General features: G+C 38.5%; 2 protein-coding genes across 7 annotated transcripts; both read right to left on the reverse strand.

Annotated features, from left to right (window-relative positions):
• Positions 1-4,395: 4,395 nt before the first annotated feature.
• ATXN3 (ataxin 3) lies at positions 4,396-19,296 on the reverse strand. 2 transcript variants are annotated; one of them, XM_010583851.1, is made up of 11 exons: positions 19,235-19,296; positions 15,440-15,604; positions 14,866-14,910; positions 13,421-13,506; positions 12,938-13,004; positions 10,498-10,585; positions 10,112-10,244; positions 8,836-9,011; positions 8,281-8,404; positions 7,441-7,529; positions 4,396-6,776 (listed from the first exon to the last, which is right to left on the reverse strand). In XM_010583851.1, the coding sequence occupies exons 1-11, from the start codon at positions 19,256-19,258 to the stop codon at positions 6,682-6,684; spliced, it is 1,092 nt and encodes a 363-aa protein (XP_010582153.1). In that variant the 5' UTR covers positions 19,259-19,296; the 3' UTR covers positions 4,396-6,681. The 2 variants fall into 2 exon arrangements, with proteins under 2 accessions (XP_010582153.1, XP_010582154.1); XM_010583852.1 differs by lacking the exons at positions 12,938-13,004; positions 13,421-13,506.
• A 654-nt stretch (positions 19,297-19,950) lies between these two features.
• NDUFB1 (NADH dehydrogenase (ubiquinone) 1 beta subcomplex, 1, 7kDa) lies at positions 19,951-22,594 on the reverse strand. 5 transcript variants are annotated; one of them, XM_010583854.1, is made up of 4 exons: positions 22,492-22,594; positions 21,599-21,691; positions 21,323-21,467; positions 19,951-20,141 (listed from the first exon to the last, which is right to left on the reverse strand). In XM_010583854.1, exons 2-4 carry the CDS (start codon positions 21,612-21,614, stop codon positions 20,105-20,107), a joined length of 198 nt encoding a protein of 65 aa, XP_010582156.1. In that variant the 5' UTR covers positions 21,615-21,691; positions 22,492-22,594; the 3' UTR covers positions 19,951-20,104. The 5 variants fall into 5 exon arrangements, with proteins under 5 accessions (XP_010582156.1, XP_010582159.1, XP_010582157.1 ...); XM_010583857.1 differs by lacking the exon at positions 21,599-21,691 and having other exon boundaries at positions 21,323-21,464; XM_010583855.1 differs by lacking the exon at positions 21,599-21,691.
• Positions 22,595-22,760: the final 166 nt, after the last annotated feature.

Here is a 22,760-nt window from a genome sequence, read left to right on the forward strand (position 1 = left end):
GGGCCGGGGGTGGGGTGGGGTGGGGCCGGGCAGGGCCGGCGGCACCACGGACAACGTCAGCCGGGAGCGGAGATGGGCCTGTGATTAACGTGAACCCGGTGAAATACACGTACTTGGGTCATGTGTCATTAATAAAACACCGTGTCCGACTGCTACAGGAATAGAGACACACCGTGTTCCAGTACGTATTTTCACAAAATGGGCAAGTTCCCGAAACACTAGCCCCTTTCTGCTGTGGATGCAGATGTGGTGGATGCTTGGGTAGATTTCCAGCCACAACCCTGGCACTGGTCCGATTCAAAGTTCTTTCCAGTTCTGATCAAATGAGGTATGTAAAATTATTAGGGACCACAAGTAGTACTACACTGTTACAAAAAATACGGTATTACAGCAGTAATAAAAATACTGATACAAAAAATTGCCAATACGGGAAATGAAATACAGGGCAGCTAGCTCATTGCGTTTCAAATTAATAACTACATAAAAATTAATAAATAAAGCACCACATCAATGGTAAAATGAAACTGAGAAGAAAGTGTTTCACAGCTGAAATCTTCACGTTTTTAGAGAGGAGCTGAGAATGCAGCAAGCACAATGCACATGCTCTAGAGTTAAAAGCTGACAAACATTACCAGGCAGCTATTAGTTGCTTCCCAAATGGTATCTTGCAGAGCCCTTGGTGAAGGCTGCGTAGCTGGCCTGCAATACTGGATTGCCTTTTTAGCTTTACTGTCCACTGTCACTCAGAGGCAACTCTGAGGTTGGGCACAGTATGTGGTCCAGGAGTTTAGAAGTTAAAAATAACTGAAATAGCTGTTGGGTTTGACAGTTTTCTAATAAATATTGCTTTCCCTCTTTTCAGTGAACAGTTTTTCCATCAGGTTTATACATTACCAAATTTTAATGGTATATTTACCACCCTTATAATTATCCATAATGATCATACACACTTCAAATCCATTTCTAGCTCAAAAAAAAAAAAAAAAGGGCACCAGAAATGTAAGAAGTATTAGCATGAAATGTACATACATCTCTTGATCAGTTTTGTTAATTTTAGTTTAAAACATTGGGTTTAATGGATATGAAATGTTTACAACGCTCAGAATACCCTCTGCTGTAGCTTAACAAAAATCATATGGGTCCACAGGAGATAAAAGATGTCATCTTTTCCAATACCATTTGATGAATTCATTTTTATGGGAAATTGTCTCCTATTGTGGTTTATTTTATAATGCTAAGTGAGGCAAGAAGTCAAGAAAGTAGCACAGAGGGCTTTTTTTCCCCCAATTCTTTAAATTACTACTTTTGAAAAACTAGGAACTATTTAGCTGACCAGCTTCATCTACTGCTGAAAAGGTAAGCAGAAACCATCCAGTATACTCTGTGGATTGACTAAGCTACAAAACTGCATTGTGCCACAAAAAGAATGTATATTCTGGTAGCAAAACAGGAAATATTAGCTTATTTTAAAATTAGCATACAATTTTCAAAGATGTAGCATAACTATAATCAGCACCAACTTTCTTCCTAACAGGAGCGTCTTTACATGAATCTGGGGATATCAACAGATGAAAAGACATCACAGACAACAAAATGTCAGTTATGAGCAACAGAAAATTACTCCACTGCTAATATATATACACAATATCTGGTGCAAGGCCTATTGATACCAAAGTTGAGAATTTAATGTCTGATGATTCTGTGCCCAATCCACATAAGGGAAAGCACATATACAATTACTTGTGTCAAGAGAGAAACATTAGAAGCTATAATAATATTTATTTTAAAAAGTGATATCAAATACAACCATATATATTTGTGCCTACTTGAAGAGCATTTTCAAAATATCAAACAGCACTGCCATTTTCCAGTGAAAACAATGGCAAAGCATTTCAGCTTTCCTTTTTTTAATCTTTTCAGTATTATATGCTTTATATACACAAAATAGAGACAATTGTATAGGAATCCAGAGCCAAAGACATGATACTGAAAGCAGTCTCAAGACAAAAAAAATCTATTACTGAAAATTATTTCTAAAATACACAACTATTAGACAAAAGATGAAAAAAATTACTCCCTTACAAAATCCTGACACTACAGTGTTTTGTACACATGGGGTTTCATGTAGCAAAAAATAAAATTTTATCAATGCTTGCATGCTTTAAAGACAATATCAAGGTTTTTCTCCTTTGTTTGCAGAGTGGCATTTAAATATTACATCCCTTTCTGTTCAAACCCTTTTATAAATTTCCCCTCCTGAATTCACACAGTGGCTATACTGGGGGAGTGGTGTGAGTGTTAAAAAAAAAAGTTATCTAAGTGTAGTAACAATTATTTGCTTTTCTTAACAAAGAAAATAAAAACATTTTGATTTGGTAAAAGCAGTTGAAAAGTCACATGTACTTTAACATTCTAAAGAACTGTAATTGGGGAAGTAGATGACTACGGCAGGTTAAATACTAAAGCATTCCCTCCATGTCTGAAATGCAAATAAGGCAAAATGTCTGTCTGCAGGTTAAAAAAGTTTATTGCAAAACAGCCCATGCTTTTAAGATGCAAACCTGGATACAACACAAAGAAGCTACTAATTCGAAAGTATTGAATATTTGGGCCTGACCAGTTCGAATGTATTAAGTATTGTTCTTACTTGAACAACCGATTATGTGTATGGGGGGAATGCGTAGATATGTTTACCCATTAGACTTTTCAGGGGGTTTTTTTGTTTGTTTGTTTGTTTAAAAAGATTTGTGAGTAACTACGAAGAGTTCCCAGGAATTAAGTTCGTTTGATGCAAGACAGTAATGGCTTACCAAGCGAGCAACATAATTTTATATCTAAGCCCTTAAAAAAAGTTTCCACTTCAGTTTTTCTTTTCCCTGGATTCTTTTTTTGATTCCTTTAAAAGTATGTGCTGATAACATGAATTGTACAATAATACTTCTTTGTAAGTCTGAGTTCTAGAGTTCTCCAATCCCATTCCCCATAATATTTCTCAGTAAAAAGGCCACCATTTGTATGTTTTCATCATTATTTGAAACAATAACTAAATTCTAGAAAATTTCAGACATTTTAGAGCTGTAACATGTTCTTGTTCATTTTTAAAAGCCTATTCGTCACTTTTGTAATAAAACAAAGCAGCTTGCAAATGACAGTATGTGTCTGAGATACAGAAACAGAATTGCTTACTAGACATGTGCTGAAGGCATTTTAAACTCCCCACCATTTTATAGATTTATAATAGAAGCAATAGTCCAACATTAAAACACATCAGAGATTTAACTTTGTATTGGTTATTTTTAAGTAGTCTGCAAAGTAATTAAGTATGAAAAACAGTAAGAGTACCCTAGCTGAAAATTACATTTAAACTTGCTGAAGTTGTTTGAAGGGCACAAGGAGCCCAAACATTGGAGAGTAGGCCAGTATTGTATCAGATTAGTTTCAAGCCCAGAAAAATGTCAGCATTTAAATAGCTCACATTTATACCTGCTGTGCCTAACAAGAACTGCATTCAAGCATGACTGCATTGCAACACTTTTTCCTCCTACCCTCCTTACAAGACCATGAAAGCAGTTTACAGAATTATACTTAGAGAACTCATTTTGGAAGATATTTAATCTATCAGTCATTCCCCCCGCTCCTTTGACTTCTATAGGGAGAAAAACACAAGTTATGTCACATGGACTGTTCACTGTAAGGAAGACAGTAAACACCTGTTGGATGAATGAAATCTGAAATTCCCTCAAGTATCATACTGCAATAAAAAAAAAAAAATTAAAAATCAATTTCTGCTCCTTTACAGTGGACTTCGGCCTAAAGCTACAACATGGGAAAAAAACCTTTCAACTTGACAGAATAGGTAACACTAGGAATAGGCTCTAAATTAGTAAACACTTTATGAGCATAGTTCAGCCACATTGAGAACTGTTTATCACTGAAAGAATGCACACCAAAAAATGAGATCAGCTTTTTATTGACAGCTTCTTGGCAGGTCCACACATTTTGAACTTTAGGTCTGGGTTATAAAATATGTACTGTCGTCAATTAGTCTTTTCCTTTGGTGCAATTAACATACGTAGCTTAAATTGCTACCTCTTAACTGCTTGACTAGGCAGATACACCTTCTTCATTAAACTTGACATTCTTCTGAAATTCAAACTGGTATTTGTAGAGTGACAATGTTTCTACACAGAATGGAATATGGTTAGCCCTGTAATGATTGACACAGTTGTGCTTTTCAGGCACTGTTACTTTATATTCCTTACATAATAAAACACTTGGGTGATGAAGTAACTTACAAAGTGACATGAAAGTTCAAATGCAAACCTCCATGCTTTAGTGATTATAAAAACATGTAATTGTCACAGGTTACAGTTAATGTAATTCAAGGGGCTTAGATTTTTTTTTTTCTTTAATATAGGGCTGCTACACTATATAGCTATAGAAAATAATACATTCTTATTATATTCTTATAATAGAGGATAAAATGTCCAAGTTCCAAGTACTGGTATCAAATTGCCAGCCTATAGCTATTTATAAAATTCAGAGTCTTATTTCAGAATCAGTTTATGGCACAACAAAAGAAGGGAAATTAAAGCTGTGGATAACTTATAGATGAGCAAAGAAATAATTCAGTGCTTTAGAGATTCCTTTCCTGTCTTCAGTTTCATATAAATTTTAAACTGAAAGCAGAAGTTTACATCCTGAAAAATATAGTATTTCAAAATGGCATACGCACACACAGACTTTTAAAGCCATTGTTTAGCTGTATTAATTTGAGACATTACAGATATTATAATTAATATGCGTGACAGAATTATTTAAAAAAGACAAAATTTAAAATCAGGTTTTAAAAAGTAGTGCTGTCTCATGTCAAAATCCACATTGTCTTACACATACCAGTAGTTCTGGTGGAAATTCAGCACACAGGTAAGGGAAACAGAATTTAGCCCAATTATGTATAATATAATAATATCCTAAGCTATCAAGAAACCATTGCTGTAAACAAATCTTTACTGAGAGGTAAGAGCCCTTTCGTGTACAGTACTACTTGATGCTGAATGTGTATTTCCATCTAGCTACCATTCATTTCACACTAATTTTAATTAAATGTTACTATTGTGCAATGATATAACTTTAGAATATTTTGATAAAGAAATTTGGGGTTCTCTTCAAAAGATCCTTAGAATGCCTGTGCTAACTGTTAATGCATTAAGTGGACTACAGCTTACATACTCTATCTACAACATATTTCCATATAATTTATATGTAAACAGAATTTGTATTTCAAGCACCATTTAGGAAAATGAAACATCTCTCAATTGTTGCACTGAAGCTGAAAGTCAGGTTTGGTCACCCTGTTACACATTCATCCTGGATACCAAAGCAAATGTCTTACAACCAATAGCATAAGCTATCTCACATACTTTGCTCCCCAATTTTTCTCAGGATCAGAAACAGCATGATAAAAAATCGTAAGGTGCGTGAATAAAAGGCCATTCCTGGAAAAGCTGCAACATTCTGACAGACACTCATAAAAAGCATTTCAGAAAGAACATCCACACAAACATAAATATTCATTCTTAAAAGAGCTACTTGCACAGGGGTCATTTCAGACTGCAGGAATGCACCTTATGGGTGTGGCACTGACTTTATGGCACCTAAATCCCCTCCTCCTTTCTCCTAGACTCAGTTACAGCTCTTTCATACTGGAAGGCCAGAATGAAGGGTTGAGCTTGAAGAGGAAAAAAGACTCCAGAAGAGGTAGAAAAGAAAACCTCTTTAACCCAACTAATTCTACACTACTTTTATAGTAGATAGTGGCATAACTAGAAAGACCATAAGAAAGCAAAAACAAATTAAAAAAACAAACCAAAGAAGGCAAGTTACCTGCCAAATGACAATAAGGCAACGCAAAAATCCTACTTTAAACATGGATCTGAAAATTTTAGTTGCGACTGAAGAAAATAAAACATACAGTTGGAACTGGAAGTAAAATCAGAAAGTATTAGAAGGTCAGAAGTCACTGAAAGATACAGAAGTAACATCATAATCAACAATACCCTGAAGATTTTCTCTTGAGTTGCAAAGTAAGAAATTTATGGATTCATGTTTCTCCTGCAGAATGGGTCATTTCAAAAGTGGACAGCAGGATTGAAAAGTTGACATTAAGTCATTCAGAATAAACAATCACAAAATATATTATCTAAGATAAACAGAATTTAATTCTTTTTCCCATTTGAAGTGATTTCTTACAAAAACTTAGTCATTTGTGAGCACAACTTATTACTTGTATCTATTTTTCCATTAGTACTGAAGGAAATCAGTTGATGCTGGGTTTTGGCACGTTTTGTATATTCTATATTCTTCAAAACAACGTAAACTTGCTTTTAAAATGCAAGTTACAGCTGCTACGCGTGTCTAACTTTGTTCATGTGAATAGTTTAAGCAATTTTAATAAAGCTACTCTGTGAACAGATGTTCTGTAGTAGGAGTGCTACAGTTTTCTAAATTAGTGCAATCTTTTCTGTTTTTGCAGATTCCCTCTAAACTGACCTCCAGACCACCTTTCATTCCTGCTTCCAGAACTCTGAAATGAACCCTGCTTGTGCAACATCCACACAGTAAAATTATAATGGAGACTTAGTGTTTTGCCAATGAGAGGGGGGAAAAAAAAAAGTTACATCATTTCTCCTCTTCTGTATTCAAGTGGTTTCTAACAGATTCCAGAGACATATTCATGGCTGCTTGAAGCATGTCTTCTTCACTCATATCACCTCCTAAAGAAAATAAATGCATGTAAATTATAATAAGTGCACAGAGCTAGTTCTCAACTGTAGTTAAATGCTTTCGTTGTTCCTTTTGTCCACATCCACCTGTTTCCACCCCACCCCCAAAATTGTTTTTGTTTTTTTTTAAAGTCATTAAACATTAGGCACTTAGTTTTCCATCCACAAGTCAGTTTGTAACAAGTAATACACATTAATTTTGGATCACCAATACCTAATACTGGTGAGGCCTACATACTTATGTTCTGCTGAAAACGGGTTCCAGTTATTTTGTCAGATATTACTCAAGTTTACTACATTGTCATGCAACTTTAAAAGTCATTTAGAAAACAAATTGTTGGCACAAATCCCATCAAAGATTACAATTTGTAATGCTAAAGCCAAAAACAATAACAAAAAGCAAAGCCAGAACTCAAATAGTCTAATAGTAACGCTCTTCACTTTGCAACAGCTTATTGACATTCAAAGCAGAACAGGCTTTTCAAGAAAGTGAACATTTCCTTCACTGCCAAAACGAGTAATGGCTGTGACACAGTTCGAATAGCTGCTGGAGCAAGGAAGTAGGCAGACAAGGGAAGTTAAGAAACAGAGCACAATACAAAGGTGAAAAAGACATAAATATTTCAGTGTTGGAAATAAGTTTAAGAAACAATACCTGGGTCAGCTTCTGGAGTGCTTGAGCTTAGAGTTGGCTTATCATGTAGGTTCAGGGTCCGATCTTGCTGCTGTAGCTGTTGTTGCTGCCTGAAAGTGTTATAAATTTATAAAAGAGTAAGATTAACATCAATATGAGACCTGTATCAAGTCTATCTCATTGTAAGGAAGGCCAAGAGTCAGCTGTTTGGTACAATAACACCCCTGCACCTAAATTGTCTTCAATTATTTCACCTTCCTAACCTTCAGACACCTATCCTCCCAACATTACACTCCAAGCCACATCACTATTTTCCCAGAATTCGGATGGTCTGTGTTCTTATCCTCTCATGCAAAGTCTAACTCCTCCCATCCATAGCATTTTTCCCTGGTCTTTATTTCCTCCATCACTAGGAGACAGAGATAAGGAAAAGCTACAACAATACCCCAACTATGTGTTAAGAAGGTACTCCAAAACAGCAACATAAAATATCATCTAGAACGCTTTCATGTGATGCACATCAGAGGCTTCATTACCAGAAGCAAAGTCTTAGAGAAAGAATACTTTTCTTCAGGAAGGTAATTACAGAAATTTACAGGATTTCATTTAAAATACTTCTATAACATGTATGTTTTCCTTCTTCACAAGACTGATGTTGCATTACTAACAGATCCCCTCTTATTTACAGGTTTCTATTCTTCGTAGGAACCACCTGGGAATAGCAAAATTCGGGTACTGTTAAGAAAACATGTTAAGAGAAAAAAGTTAAGCTAGACCTCAGTCAGAAACCCATCCACACCCCAAAAGCACTGAAAAATACAACATGTACTTCCACGTGCAGTTTTCTATTAACTACTTTACTTTTCAAAATATGCTTGTCTTCTCCTTCGCAGTTCTTCTGAAGAAAGGGAGTCTGTCTGACTGGTGTGAGGCAACTGAGGAACACTCTGTGGTAATGAGTCCAACAACTCACTTCGACGACTACCTAAAACCAGAACATGCCATATCCTACTAATTACAGTAAAATGAAGTTAGTAAATGAAAGATAGCTTAAGGAAATGTCCTCAAACTTCAGAGAAAGAGACTAACTTGTTGGAGAAATAAGCACCTAGGCTAACTTCACTTGATACTATCTCTCCTCCTCACCTTAGGACTGTTGCCCTTCCCTCCTGCCACCCTTTGCCAATTTGTTCTTGCTTCCTAATGATCAACGTGAGCATGAAAGTTACAGCTTTTCAAAAAGCAGAAAGGAGATAGCTACAGGAAATTCTGGATTGTCCTTCCATGCCTCAAAGCCAGTCTTTTCAGAGAGCTTGACACATGCTGGATAAAGTGGCTGACTGAAACTGGTTTCAGTAGCTGCCTAAAGCATAAGCAACATGAACACTGTAAGAGAAATTTAGATGAGTACTGCACCTTGCATGCTGAGTTGAATGGCTCTGCGAAGATCAGCTTCTTCATCTTCCATATCAATTTCCTGCCTACTTAGAGCCAGGGCTCTCTGAAAATTCTCTTCATCTTCATCTAACATGCCTGTTCCATCAAAAGGATGGTTGACTTCTATTGCTTGGTCCACATCGCTTCTGGGAAGCCTGTGAAATTGATATATTTATGGCAGAATTCAGACAGAAATTACATTAACTTTTACTGTGAGATTTAAAGTAAGTATTTTCTGCTGATTTAACTCTACTTTTTTCCTGACTTTGGAAAGAAACATTTCTATTGTGAAAATCTGCTATATAAACAAATATTTTCATTTCTACATGAAAAAACACAAAAGGCCTACAAAAATGAAAATACTGCAACTGTAAACCCATGCACTGCACGTATTGACAAGAATCTGTTCTGTAGGAAAAACTTCAAAAATAAGAAGCCTACAAAAAGCAGTAATACATGTTATTCAAACCTATTGCTATTTAAACAGTTACACCAGAAGAACATAGTGCATGTGGTCTCCTTCTTAGGAAGCTTTGATGACCACACTAGAGCAACAGATTCTCTGTAAACTATACATGCTTCCCATGTTACTGCCAAGTAGTTTGTTTTTATTCGATCAATTTACAACACAGTTTACCTTCACAAAGTGGAAGAAACAATAATTAATTCCTCTGAAAAGCCTTAAGCCTTTTTATCAATATGCAATTTATTCACTATGAAAATGTGATAAAATTATTGCAGTAGTAGTACTTCATACGCTTTCAAGGATGTTTTATATTAGCAGTATGCATCACAACAGAGCACCACAATATTTACAGTGAAATTATTCCAAAAGGAAATGCTGTATGATTTATATGATGTACAATTCAGATATGGGTTTCTCGTTCTTTTCTACTTACGACAGAATGCACAAGCCAGTCTGAACTATAGATTGATCACTATTAACCACAGTTTGGTAAGATTTGCTAACCCGTTTTACTATAATTGGAAAACTCTTGTAATCATGAAGTTAAAAATCTGCACTATACAACACTTACACACATGGAAAGATTGAATCCTTATTAAGGTAGTTTTTGCCCACTTAAAAATACACCATCTGTATTCTACCAACTTGCTTTTACTGTGTGCAACAATAGTAAGCATATTGCACTAAAGGTACTTCTAATTACTTCTTAAGAGGGTTGTCTCCACATAGGCATTAATCATGGAAACCAATCATATGGAACACTGTTAAAATGAAATCTATTTACCTTACCTCTGATCTCTTGACTGTGCTGTCTCTTCTCCAATTAGTTTTGGTCGCTGCATCTGCTGTACCCGAATCATCTGCAATAGCTGATCAGCCTCGCAGTCTGGCAGGTCACCTTTTACTACAAATATGGAATAACCTGAGAAAAATAAATTGTAAGTCTACAGTGTTAAGCTGCATGCATAAACACTCTAAAATGCACGCTATATGGAACACAATGATGTGCAATTTATTACAGTGTAAGGCTCTACCTTTCATTATAAGGACTTGGGTTATTTCACTATTTCAATCACAAAACTAAGGGTAGTTAAGTGAATACATAAAGATCTAATAAATAATGATTATTACCTACTTTTAATTAATGAGATTTAACATCTGCAAGTTACTATTACCTTCCTGTTGTAATTGAGCCAAGAAAAGTGCAAGATATGTATCTGATATTAGTTCTGGACCCATCAAGAGAGAGTTCAAGTTAAACCACTGTAATTAAGAAAAAAAAGGGTTGAGAGAACAAATTAGCATAAAGATTACTTGGTAATCCATTTCTGTACATTGTGGTCATTTTCTATGATGGAATATCCGAATAAATCTAGTAAATAAATTATCAAATTAAAAGTCTTTTGAAGCACAATACCTATACTGCTAAAGGTTACCCTTCAAATACTCTTCAGCTAACAGGAGATCCGAAGTGGGGAAATTACTGCATGCTCTCTCCCATTACTGAACACTGGTACCAGACGAACAGATTAAAACAGATAAATCAAAATATAAGGGTAGAAGAATTATTTCAGACATAATTCCAAAATTCTACTTAATCCTAGTTTTAAATCTGTTCAGAGACTAATGAAGGACAAACCCCTTCATAAGTTAACGCTGTATCTTAAGAATTTAATAGATACAGGAAACAGACATTGAATTCTTTCCATGAAATACTTCCATTAAATATTCTGCCTTTAATAGCTGGTGATGCTGAAAAGTATTTTTTACTTCTGAGATAATTTTTAAATTTAAAAATTAAGAAAAATGAACTCAAATTTAATATGTTGATAGTACAGCATAATATTACAATAGGGGACACTTGAGATAAATATACACAGATCATTTCTGATCTCCCTGAAGAGGACTAGTAATTTATAATATTTCTTCTATAGAGAAAATATATTCAACGTGGACAACAAAATATTCTACCTTTAAAACACCATATATATTGCAATCAATCTGAAGAACCTTTTTTATACCATACTTGTTCAATATTATCCAATTTTAACCAGGAAGCACCATTTCAGATAGCAGAAGGAGAATTCTACCTCCATTCTCACAAAAATGCATTTATCTACCCAAACTTCCATATATGCAGTCACACAATTGCAGTCAGGCCCATACTGTAATTCACCTGGAATACAGGAAAGTGGCTATCTACCATTCTGTCATTCAGTCACGCAATTTGTCAAAAACACCCTTTGCCATTAGGAAAGGGTAAGAAGACCAACAGTGTAGGAGTGGGGAATAAAAAGTTATGTAAACAAATACAATGGACAGATTACAGACAAACTTTCTAAAGGGAATATGGAGGAGGAAGGTTGGTAAACTAATTTTGCTTTAACTGTAACAGAAGAGAAGCAGGTCAAATCTAAGTCAACCTATTTTGTCTGTCTTTTCTCATTACTCTCCAGGTAACAGACACCTAGTATTGTCTTCAAGTGGTTACAAACCACATGTACAAGCAAAAGACATCCCTCCTCCAACTTAAAAACATTTTGGAGATGGTTGCTATCTCACCCTACATGGCTGCATATATAAGGAACATTTCCATACTTTTAAGAGACCATTCAGCCTTTTTGATATCAAATATACAAAAACTGCTTGTAAACATTAGCCATACTTTTAAACTAAAGCAGAACAGCAGAGTTTAATTTGTTAACTCACAGGTGAAATGTTTAATTTCAGGGGTTTTGTTGTGTTTTTTTTTAGTCTAGATGACAACATAGGTAGACACCACTTGCAAAATGAACCAAATGGGTAAAGAGACTCCTGTCTACTATTGTAGAATCTAAAAGCTTATTTCATGAACATTTTCTATGACACAAAACCCAACATGAAACCAGCTTATATTGTATAAAAGCTTATGCAGTATGATCCAGAACAATGATTGGCTACTGAAATAAAACACTGCATTGGTGTTACAAGGGACATGGATGTGACTTGCGTTATTATGTATGTACCATATACTTGTATGGCCATCCCTTACCTTTAATATTTCCTGCTTATAATACAACTGTTTCAGAAAGTTTTCTAAAGTAGTGCAAAGTTGTGATTCTACTTTCCCCAACCTTATGTTAAATACTTGCAATCATGAATATTATTACATTTGAAATTTGAACTTTTTCTTACACCTACTGTCCATTTAAACAAGCAAAATTATTTTTACAATGTCAATAACTTAGTGCATTAAAATAAGTTTGCATTCCATAGGGATCCTAATCCTTGTCTAGGACTACCCCCGTCCAATTTTTCTGCTATTTTTCATGCAGAAAAGAAAGAAAAGACCTTAAGACATCACACAGACTCTACCAGAGCTGCAGCTTCCTAGAGGATAGGCTCACTTTGATGGGATTCATCCTAGGGTCTTTCCCCAGGCTAACATTCACAAAAAGCTGCCTGGCATTTTTGTGATATAACAAACATTTACTTTTTTTTTTTTTTTTAAAATATGGGATACTATTAAAGCAAACTGCAGCAAAAGCTTGCAAAAGGCCAACACATGGTTTACTCGCAACCACTTTTCCACCCCCATTCTGAAGTCAATTTTTAAATAAAAAAAGACAATGTCACCTGTTTTCCTAACTTTCGAACTGTAAACCAGTGTTCCTTATAATTACAAATAAATGATTTTTCATTTCTGTAAAAAGAAAAACAAAAGGTATAGATAAAATTAAATACTCTAATATTGGAGTGCATATTAATGTTTAAGTTCTTTGCTACCACTAATTTAAACTTATATATTAAAATTTCAGTAATACAACTGTTGATGTTACAGCATACTCATAGTGCTTTAATAACATTTAGGAAGTTGTCAACATTACTGAAATCTCCATATACCTGTGATGCCACAGATACTGAGATATCATGAAGGCACAGAGGACAGATGCTCACACACACCCCCAAAAGGAAAAAATTAAAGACAGAGGGGATAATAAAAACATCAGAATGCAACAGAGCTTGAAACAGTAATTTTAAAGAAAGATTTAAATCATAGATTAAGAGTATTATTTTTCTGTAAAATGAAAGCAGGGTGCTAAGAAAAAGTTGTCTTACATAGGGTCGATCCCAAGCCTCTGATACTCTGGGCTGTTGAAGAGGATTAGTTCTAAACCCCAAACTTTCAAAGCATTGCTTATAACCTGTCAAAAAAATAGCGCTTTTCATGAGTCAAACCAGTCAAATCTAAATTTAAGTAATGCAACCATCTTAGCTGCTATAAACAATTACACTGTTTTAATAAACCTTAGATTTCAAAACATTGCTAGCAAACCTAGCAATTACATTATGCAAAACGCAACTGTCATGAATCTACATGCAAACATAACACACATTACTGTATCTAGGGGGAAGTAACAAAACTAGGATTTAACCAAGATGTGTTAATAGTCTTACTCCCCCAGACAAAGCTGTAACTTCACCTCCCACAGACACTTCACAAGTTGTCATCTCTGCTCTCAAAGTACCACTCTGCCCTCCCTCCCCCCCCAATACAATGTCATCCTTCCCCACAGGAACTATTGGAAATTTTGCACCACTGGATTGTCACCGGATCAGTCAGGTACATTAGCACAAACTTTTACAATAACTGTTTAAAGCTATCTTAAATAATGCTGTAGGAAATTTTAAATTAACAATTCATCTTCCTTTCAGTGAGCCAACTATGTAGCAAGTCAGCAAAGCAATGACAGGAGAAAAAAAGTAGAATATGAGGCAGCATTATTTTTCAGCTTCAATACTGAAGCAGCACAATCAAGAATACAAGAAATGCCAAACTGCTAATGGTTTTTCACCAAATAGAAAAACAGCCCTGTCCTGCCATAAAGAAGAGAAGCTCTCAAGGGATTCTGGAAGATTGACAAGCACCTCTGAAAGCTCAGGAGACAGCCAAAGGTACAAAGCATTGCTTACAGCTCTAGTGCTAGACACAAGCCCCAATTCAGTGTTATATACCTTTTTTTGTTGTTGTTCTGGTTTAAGTATTTATTATTAATTACTTTTCTGTTATGGTCCTTAAAAAAAAAAAAAGAAAAGAAAAAAACCAGCTCTAAAGTGTCTGAGGTGTGTTGTAAAAACTGGAATGCAGATATTGCAGCTTTTTCCATTCTACAGATCACCCTGTAACCATTGCCAAGGGCTTTACAGTCTATAATTAGAGAAAACAATCTCAAATCTGCTTTTTCACCTGTAGTCTATGGGAGCCAAGGTCTACACCTGAAATGCCCATAAGAAGAAACTTAGAAATCAAACTTATTGCCAGCAGGTGTCATTTCACATTTCAAGAGTCAATGCTTCTACTATGTGTTTAAGGGCCCATGAACTGAAGAACTGCAAGTCACTGCTCTTAGCGGAAAACACTCTGAAGATTTAGAAGTCCGGCACTTAATCCCATTTAGCCTATAAACTGGAAACTAGATGAAAAGGCTTGACGCCATTTAAATTATATGAGAGAACCTATGTCGCATAAATAAAAAATTCTGGCAGTATAAAGCCATGCTTACTTGAATTGAGAAGAATCCACTGTCATCCATATTTACAGAAGGCTGCTGCTCAGTGTGAGGTTGGGAGGGAGAAAATGGGAAAATGGTGTAAGCATAAAAAAGGTCAGAAATAATTCAGTTTTGAAAATAAATATAACTGCACATACTTCAAGCAACAACTCAATATGTCCTAGTCTGTAAGGCTGATTACAATGCCCAAATAAGCTTATTAATTAAAACCTCAAACCTTTAAATTAGAAATGCCCAGCACTTAAAGAACAGACAGGCATGGGAACTCCTGTTCCTATCTCTGCCACTGGCTTACAAAAACAATAGGCAAATCGCTGATCCTCCTTCTTGCCACGCCTGACCTTCCTACCTGTAAAATGAAGATAACATAGCTTTTTCTAGAGTCATTGTAAAGCTGTACTAGTAACATTTGAAAATGCCTAATTTAAGATGCGTGAATGACAAGATGTATAAATTTAAGAAGTTTTAGCACTAGAAAATTAACCTTCTCTATCTATGCAAGAATATGTGCTACACAATATCAGATTTCAGGCAAATATCAAGCCCCAAATTAAGATGATTTTACCTGTAAAAATGTTCTATATTCTTCACTAGACACTCCTCCCTCTGCCATTCTCATTCTTTCTTCCTCATCCAACTGCTGTGCAATAGAGGATAGCTCAACAGGACTGAAATATTCCCCTTGTAGCAAATTATTCAGACAGTGCTGAGCACACAATGAGCCTTCTTGCTAACATTGGAAGAGAAAAAAATACCAAAGACAACAAAAAAACACGTTAATGTTTTACTCTGTAAAATGACTCAACATTCCGTCCTCGCAAACTTCCTGCCCTCCCCACTCACCCAGAATGCCATGTATTCTTCAGATGTATTAAACTGCAAGCTACAGAATACAACCCTCCCATCAATTTGATGGGAAAAAAACCAACACACATACTACTTTATTTTCTCAGAGGAATTAAATTTCATGTAACAATGTTATTTTTGAAAAGACTGTAAAAATTGCCAATGGCCTGACCAAATCCCACAAGGACTCAGCAACCATCAAGACAATGGATTCTGTCCTCTTCCAAATCTCTACCACATAAAAATGAAACGGTTTAGATATCTACTTCCCAGTAACAAATGTTTTCTGCAACAGATGCTCTCGTTCTTTTTTAAATTTCTTCCCTGCCAGATATGACTATTGGCAATCTGCTCTCCACATGTGGCTAAAGAAAAGCAGACTATTAGGACTTTGGAGAGATTTAAAAGTATACATCTACAGAATTTATTTCCTTCATTTCAGGTTACTCACCCAGTTCGGGTTATAACCAATTTGTTTATTGCCGAGAAAGTAATTAGGAGCTGGACGAGCGACAAAGCTCATTTTCCACATGAAATTTATAACTAGATAAAAGAAGCTAATAGTACTGGTTCTAAAATCTTGGTGACAATGATGAGGTGACAAGAAAAAAATTAAATTCAGCATATTAAACAACAAAAATATTTTTTTTGTTGATAAACCATTTAAATGGAAAACACTTCAGATACTTTGTTACATATCCAGCACATAGGAGATAACAGAACTGTAATATAACATTTTTAGACTGTCAACCTGAATTAAAAATGAGTAAATTAGAAGTGTCAGTCATGATTTTGTATTCATTCAGATCAGATATTTGTTAATTTGTGCTACATATCACGCTCCATCATTTTCATAAGTGCAGATAAATACTGCCTTCTTAAAAAAACAAAACCAAACCAAATCACAGTTGCCCATGAAAAGAAACCAACCTTTTATTACAAATTAAAAAACAAGTGCAAGATAAGATTAACATCAGTTTCAAAATCCTGCTTTTCTCTTTTGTTTTAAACAGTCCTCATTTTTATTTACAACAAGAACTCTAATGTGCATGCACTCTATTAAAAACAAAACTAAAACCCCTCAACAAAAATAAAAAACACCCCTCACTCACACCAAACCCACAGAAACCAAGAATACAAGAGCATGCCTTGGAAGAATATTCTTTAAACTTCCATGGAAGCCTCATACAAATCATATGCACAAGTCTGCCATGATCTCCCTTACAGCAGGAACCTAAAAAATTCCCTTTACCCCAGATTACAGAATCTTCCTAGGGCTTCATCACTCAATTGAGCAATGAGTTATTAAAGCTAGACTGGCTTTACAGCTAGGGTTCAACAGAATCCAGAAACCTCCTCCAGCTCATGTCCTTCCCACAACAAGAAACTCAAGACTAAACACCAGCTCCTGTCCCTTTGGGACCACATGCCTGCTGCTGGTCATATGATAAAGCTGTAACAGAAGAACCTGCTTAAGAATCACAGGTTTCTCCACCAGAATTATATGAAACTGAATTAGAAACAGAGATGTATTAAAATACCTTTGAAAATGAGTTGTATTACAGGCTTATATCTTAGTTTCACTAAAAGGACCTTTCTGTATTTGTACAGTTTTACCTTAAAGTAATAAACTTTAATTTTCATATGGAAAATTTGTATGTACTAAGTGCAAAGTACAGAAGAGAAAACTGATCTTACAGGTTTTAACTGACATTAACTTCAATCTTTTTTTTGCAGAGAATACTGCATCTTTCCATAATCTGAAATCCCCTCACTGAAACCTATCATGATATAAACTAATGCCCTGCTTTCAGTGTTTTCAAGCACTGGTACCTTATCAAAGAATGGACCAACTTCTAAGATAGGGGCTCCTTAAGCCCCACCCCTATGTCCTACTTTCTGCAATTGTCATTCCCCTGTTAAAAATGCCACATTGCTTAGATCTTTTGTCTTGTTAAGTTTCCTTTATAAACACTATGTTTTTCATGCCTTTTTATTGGAACATCTGAGGTGCGCAGATTCAAGCAGGGGGTGTGCGTGTACATGCAGCACTTTAAATATTTTGACAGGAACTAAGATAGTGCACTTGGTGGGGGGGGAACCCTTAAGAAAAAAAGGCAGACTTTCAGTTAAATTTTCCCTAGAATAATAATGATATAAAAATATTTGATACTCCAATTTAAAACAGGCATTCAAGTGTAACTTTGTAACTAACTTACCAGGGAGCAGTTATGTTTCACATGTGAGACACCCAAGACTGTACCTTTCCTTCCCCCAAAACCTGTAGCAACTACAAATTACCATCAGCTCATAACTTGGAATGTATTATGCTCTGTCACTTAAATTACAGCAGTTTTGTTATTAAACTAGAAACCAACTTCATCATAAAAAAGTTATCATTTCATTATGTGATAGGCCAGGCCAGATAAGAGAAGGGTACACTTGTTTTGAACTCATTTTCAAATCTAGTCTGGAACTCAAGGTCACTGTAGCAGAGGCCATAATGGCTGAAATCCAACACTCATCCTCTGAAGTTTTGCAACCCAAATCTAGTTTGCAAGAACACTCCTCAGGTTCTATGGATTTAGAACAGGGATTTTGGGGGTTTTTTTGGAAGTTATACAGCTGTCTTGCTTTATTTGCTAAGTAAACCAACCATTACGCATGAGAACAGTGTATAAAAGCCAATGTTAATCTTAACACAATAAAGCTGCAGAGACATTGGCAAAGTACATGAAAAAGACAATTATATTTGAATAGCATTAAAGCATAAATAGCTCATATTTGGGAACATGGATAAACCACAGCAATTCACAGAAGCGTTTGTCCTCCAAAACAGGAAACGCTGTTCGGCACAGAGAAGCACAGTACATGAATTAGGATTTCCTTCACAGCTCCCCCTTTCCCTGCTCCTTCCACAGCCCCAACCAAGCCAGACTAGTGAAGAGATGTGTCTGAGAGTACAGAAACAGCCCTGCCTGCCGCTGCTCATCTTCATGGTCGTTTCTCAGCCGTGCGAGATCTCTCTCAAGAAACACGAGCAGCTGGAGCCCGCACCTTCCCATATTTGAGGTCTGTTTCTAAAGTCCCAAGAAGAGCGGTCACGGCGCGAGGGGAAACGCCGAGGCTCAGCCCTGACCCTCTCTGATCTCCAGTAACAACGTCTCCTTTCCCCGCAGAGCCGGCAGGCCTCGCAGAGCCGAGCTGGGCCGGGCCACGGGCACCGGCATCGCCGCGCGAGCGGGCCCCAGCTCTCCCCGGAGACAGAGGAAACCTTGCCGCTGCCTCATCCCGCCACCGGAAGGATGCCGAGGCGGGCAGGGCACAGGCCAAGCGTACCGCGTGGGGACCGGGGGCTGCCTCGGGGCCAGCGCAGGGACGGGAGACCCGGCCGCCGCCCCGAGCAGCTCCTCAGAGAAAGCAGCCCCAGCCTGGACGGCCCATCCGACGGCGCAACCCCCTCTATCCCGGCCGGCCTCCGCCAGGAGCGGAACCCCCCCAACTCCTCACTCACCCGCTCGTGGAAGATTGACTCCATGTTTATTGTCAACGGCAGCAGCCTCCGCCTCACGTGACCTCTCCAGCCAATCAAACCTTCCCTTCCTCGACGAGCCGCTGCAGCCAATCCGCGCAGTCCCCCTGCTGGGCTAGGCCGCCCGAGCGAGGCCGGCGCCAGGGCTGGCAGTCGTGGCGGCGCCCCCTGCCGGTAAGGAGGCCGCCGGGCTGATGGGCCGCCAGCTCCCGCCCCCGCCCTGCCGCCCTACGCGGTGCCGGGCGGGCGGCAAACGAAGGGGTATCGCCCGTTCGCCTCGAGTGGTCGGCGCGAATTCGAGAACGCCCCGAAGGCCCCGTTCCCTCGGAAAGGCCAGATTGCCCTGCGTCACCGAGTTTAGCAAACGCCCCGCAGTGCCAGCTCCCTGCTTGTTCTCAGCACCTTCCCCTTCTGACGCCCGGGGACGGCGCCGCAGCCCCCGCTCGCTGCCGCTCCGGGCAGACACGGCTACACAGGGAATCTGGAAACAAACTTGTTTCGATTCAATGAAAAAAAACAAACAACCGTCGACCACATACATTCCGGGTGCGTGTTAAGTATTCCTTTCAAGGCGAGTTCATAAATTAGCTAGAAATACATGAACTCCACACCATACAGTTCAGTAATTTTTGCATAGTTTTTCTTTATTATATAATTCCCCCTCCCTGCTCCAGACTGTGACTTCTGGGGACAAAAGTAAGATTGGAAATTAAACTAGCACTGATGAATTGCAGGTGTCCTTTTCTGTAGCTTTACATATTCTCTCAAGATAACAACCATAATCCTAGTCTTTCAACGTGTGAGATATGATGAGGAATCAAACGAAAATATTTTCCATTTCATCAGCAGCCTTTATTTCCATGTAACTTCTTCACCAGGCTTCAACTCTCTGTGTGGAAAGAAACAGAGGAAAGAAACTAAAATTAGGATTTTTTTTTCAGAATAATTACTAATAAATGTAATTAATTATTCTACAATACCTTAATTTTTGAGAGTTATGTATAAATTTATCTTTCCTTGCAATCGTTGTCAGTTAAAAATCTTTCGATACTGAGAAGCTTCCTCTTTTCTTTCCAAAGCTTCAAAGGCTTGAGTCCTCTTAACTCCCATTCATTTAAATGGAAGCAAACAACAGCTGATCTCTGAGGAGTTAACACGCTTTTTACATAATGGGATCCAAAAGGAAAAATTCTACTTCTTTTAAATAAAAAAAAAAAATCACTGTTTTGGTGGGAAGAGAACTAGGTGTGAAAGCAGAGGGGATTTTTGCAATATGCTGAAATACCAGCCCAACTTCACCAGCAACTGCAGTAAGGAAAGTGCTAATGTAACAGTGGGGTGGATTATGTCGTAAGCTTACTTTCTTACTCAGAACTAATTTAGGTGAGACCAGAGTAAAAAAAAAAATCTACCTGCAAACTGAAAATAACATTCCTACTATTAGTCCATGCTATGCAGCATGATATTTTTTTTGTTTCGTTAACCCTATGGTCTAATACAGAATTTGGAGAACTGACATAGATGAGGCAATACATTAAGTTATCTAAATTCTCCCTGAGAAGTCAGCCACTAAGCCCAAAGTGATCAGTGTATATAATCGCATCCCTCAGTGAAGGTACAGCAGTTGCCAGCATAGATGTTGTATTAATTTTTAAAAATTTGATTATTTTTAAATGACACAAATTTATAATTAGTTAAAACGCATTGTAATAATTTTAAAATTAAGACAGAAGCTTGCAATAATCCACTGAAAAGTTGAAAATTAAAATTCAAGCACTGTGTTTCCTGCTGAAGTTTTAGAGAGAGAGAAAATGATGGTTTCCACATGTCATGACTAAGAACTTGACAGCAGTTAATGATCCTTTCTTTAATGACTAAGATGGCTCCTAATCCCCCAATATTCAGAGGGCATTAGTGACCTATTGTATGCTTGCTGAAATTTTTAGGGCTTTCTTCCCTTTAATATTTTGACAGCATCACTGATTTTTTTTGTCATACTTAAAGACTCTCAAAAAGAACAGAGAAGCACTTTGCAAGGTAACTATATATGTGAGGCATCATAAAGCAGACCTTCTATATAGTAAGCTCTTGTTTCTGAAGGCAGACAGTTTTTCATCATTCCTTCTGTCCAAATAGCATCCAATCACAAATCCTAAGGGAACAAGGATGTGAACCCAGTGATCACGCACAGCTTGGGCGAAATTCACCATGACTGCTAGAAAGAAAAGCGTAACAGGTGAGAGTTACTGATAGATCCATACATGGAAACTGTTGCACACCTGGCACCTTTAATCTCACTTTCTAAGATCCTACAACACCATAATAAATACGAAGGCCATCAAACACCTCCTACAAGACACATGCTGTTCACAGATCCGTACACAGGGTTCTTAGAAATAATCCTAACTAACTCTTGGCCCTGGGAAATAGGATTTTATCCTAAAATGGAAGAGAAACAGAACATCTCTTTTAAGATATCCCCGGTGAAATAGTTCCTAGAGTAATTCATCCATTAAAGTAACTCTAGCAATACAGAAGTTTGCTGTTCTGTAAAACGCTACAAATGCATTTATAACCTCAACTCCTGCAGACAGACGCTTTACTATCTGCAACAAGGCTGAAAGATACTCTGCACATTCGGTGGGGAACTGACAGGTAAGGAAGAACGGACATTTCTAAAACCCAGCGAGCCCTTTCCAGCCCAACCGAAGCCTTCCAGATTAGCGTCTTGCCGCAAGCTACAAGAGACACCAAGGAAGTCATACAGCTGCGAGCTCAAAACGGCATGCTAATTACAGAGGACAGGCACCAACGGCGCCGTTCCTCTCACAGCCGCCGCGGGCCGGCGGCACACCGGACACCCGAAGCGGTGTGGGGGAGGGAGCACGGCGGGAGGCCCTGACCTCCCCCGGCCCCTCCTCCCTCCGTCGCCCGCGATGGCGGCTCGGGCCGGCGCTCACGGTACCGACCCACGGGAGGGCCCCGCCAGCCTCCCGGCTCCGCCGGGCGCGGAGAAACGCTGCCCCCAGCCTGCCTGGGAACCCGACCGCCCCCCGCACGCCCGTGGCCGCGGGGGCAAGAGCGCCATAAAGCCCCGGGGCTGAGGGGCGCTCCCACTCCCCGGCCCCGTCTCCCGGCCGAAGGGGACAGGGCGAGGCGCCCCCGGCGCAGACGGACGCCGGTACCGCGGAAACACCCTCTCGGCTGCTCCCGCCCCCCGCGCGGGCCCCAGCCGGTACCGCTCCTCGCTGCGACGGGCCCCGCGCAGCGGCCGCACCAAGGGCAACGGGCGGCGCGAGCAGGCCGGGACAGACCACCGGCTGCGCAGCGAGAGGGGGAGGAGGGCCCTCACCCCCGGCGGCCTCGCGGTGGTGCCGTCCGTTGCCCTTCCACCTTCCCTCCTCCTCCTCCTCCTCCCCCTCCCCGCCTCCCGCAAGATGGCGGAGGGTCCCGCACGGGGCGGAGGTGGCGGGCGCGGGCCCGGGCCCCGGTGGGCTTGAGGGAGGCC

This window comes from Haliaeetus leucocephalus, unplaced genomic scaffold (assembly GCF_000737465.1).
Source record: "Haliaeetus leucocephalus isolate CR32 unplaced genomic scaffold, Haliaeetus_leucocephalus-4.0 Scaffold932, whole genome shotgun sequence".
Classification (NCBI taxonomy): Eukaryota; Metazoa; Chordata; class Aves; order Accipitriformes; family Accipitridae; genus Haliaeetus; species Haliaeetus leucocephalus.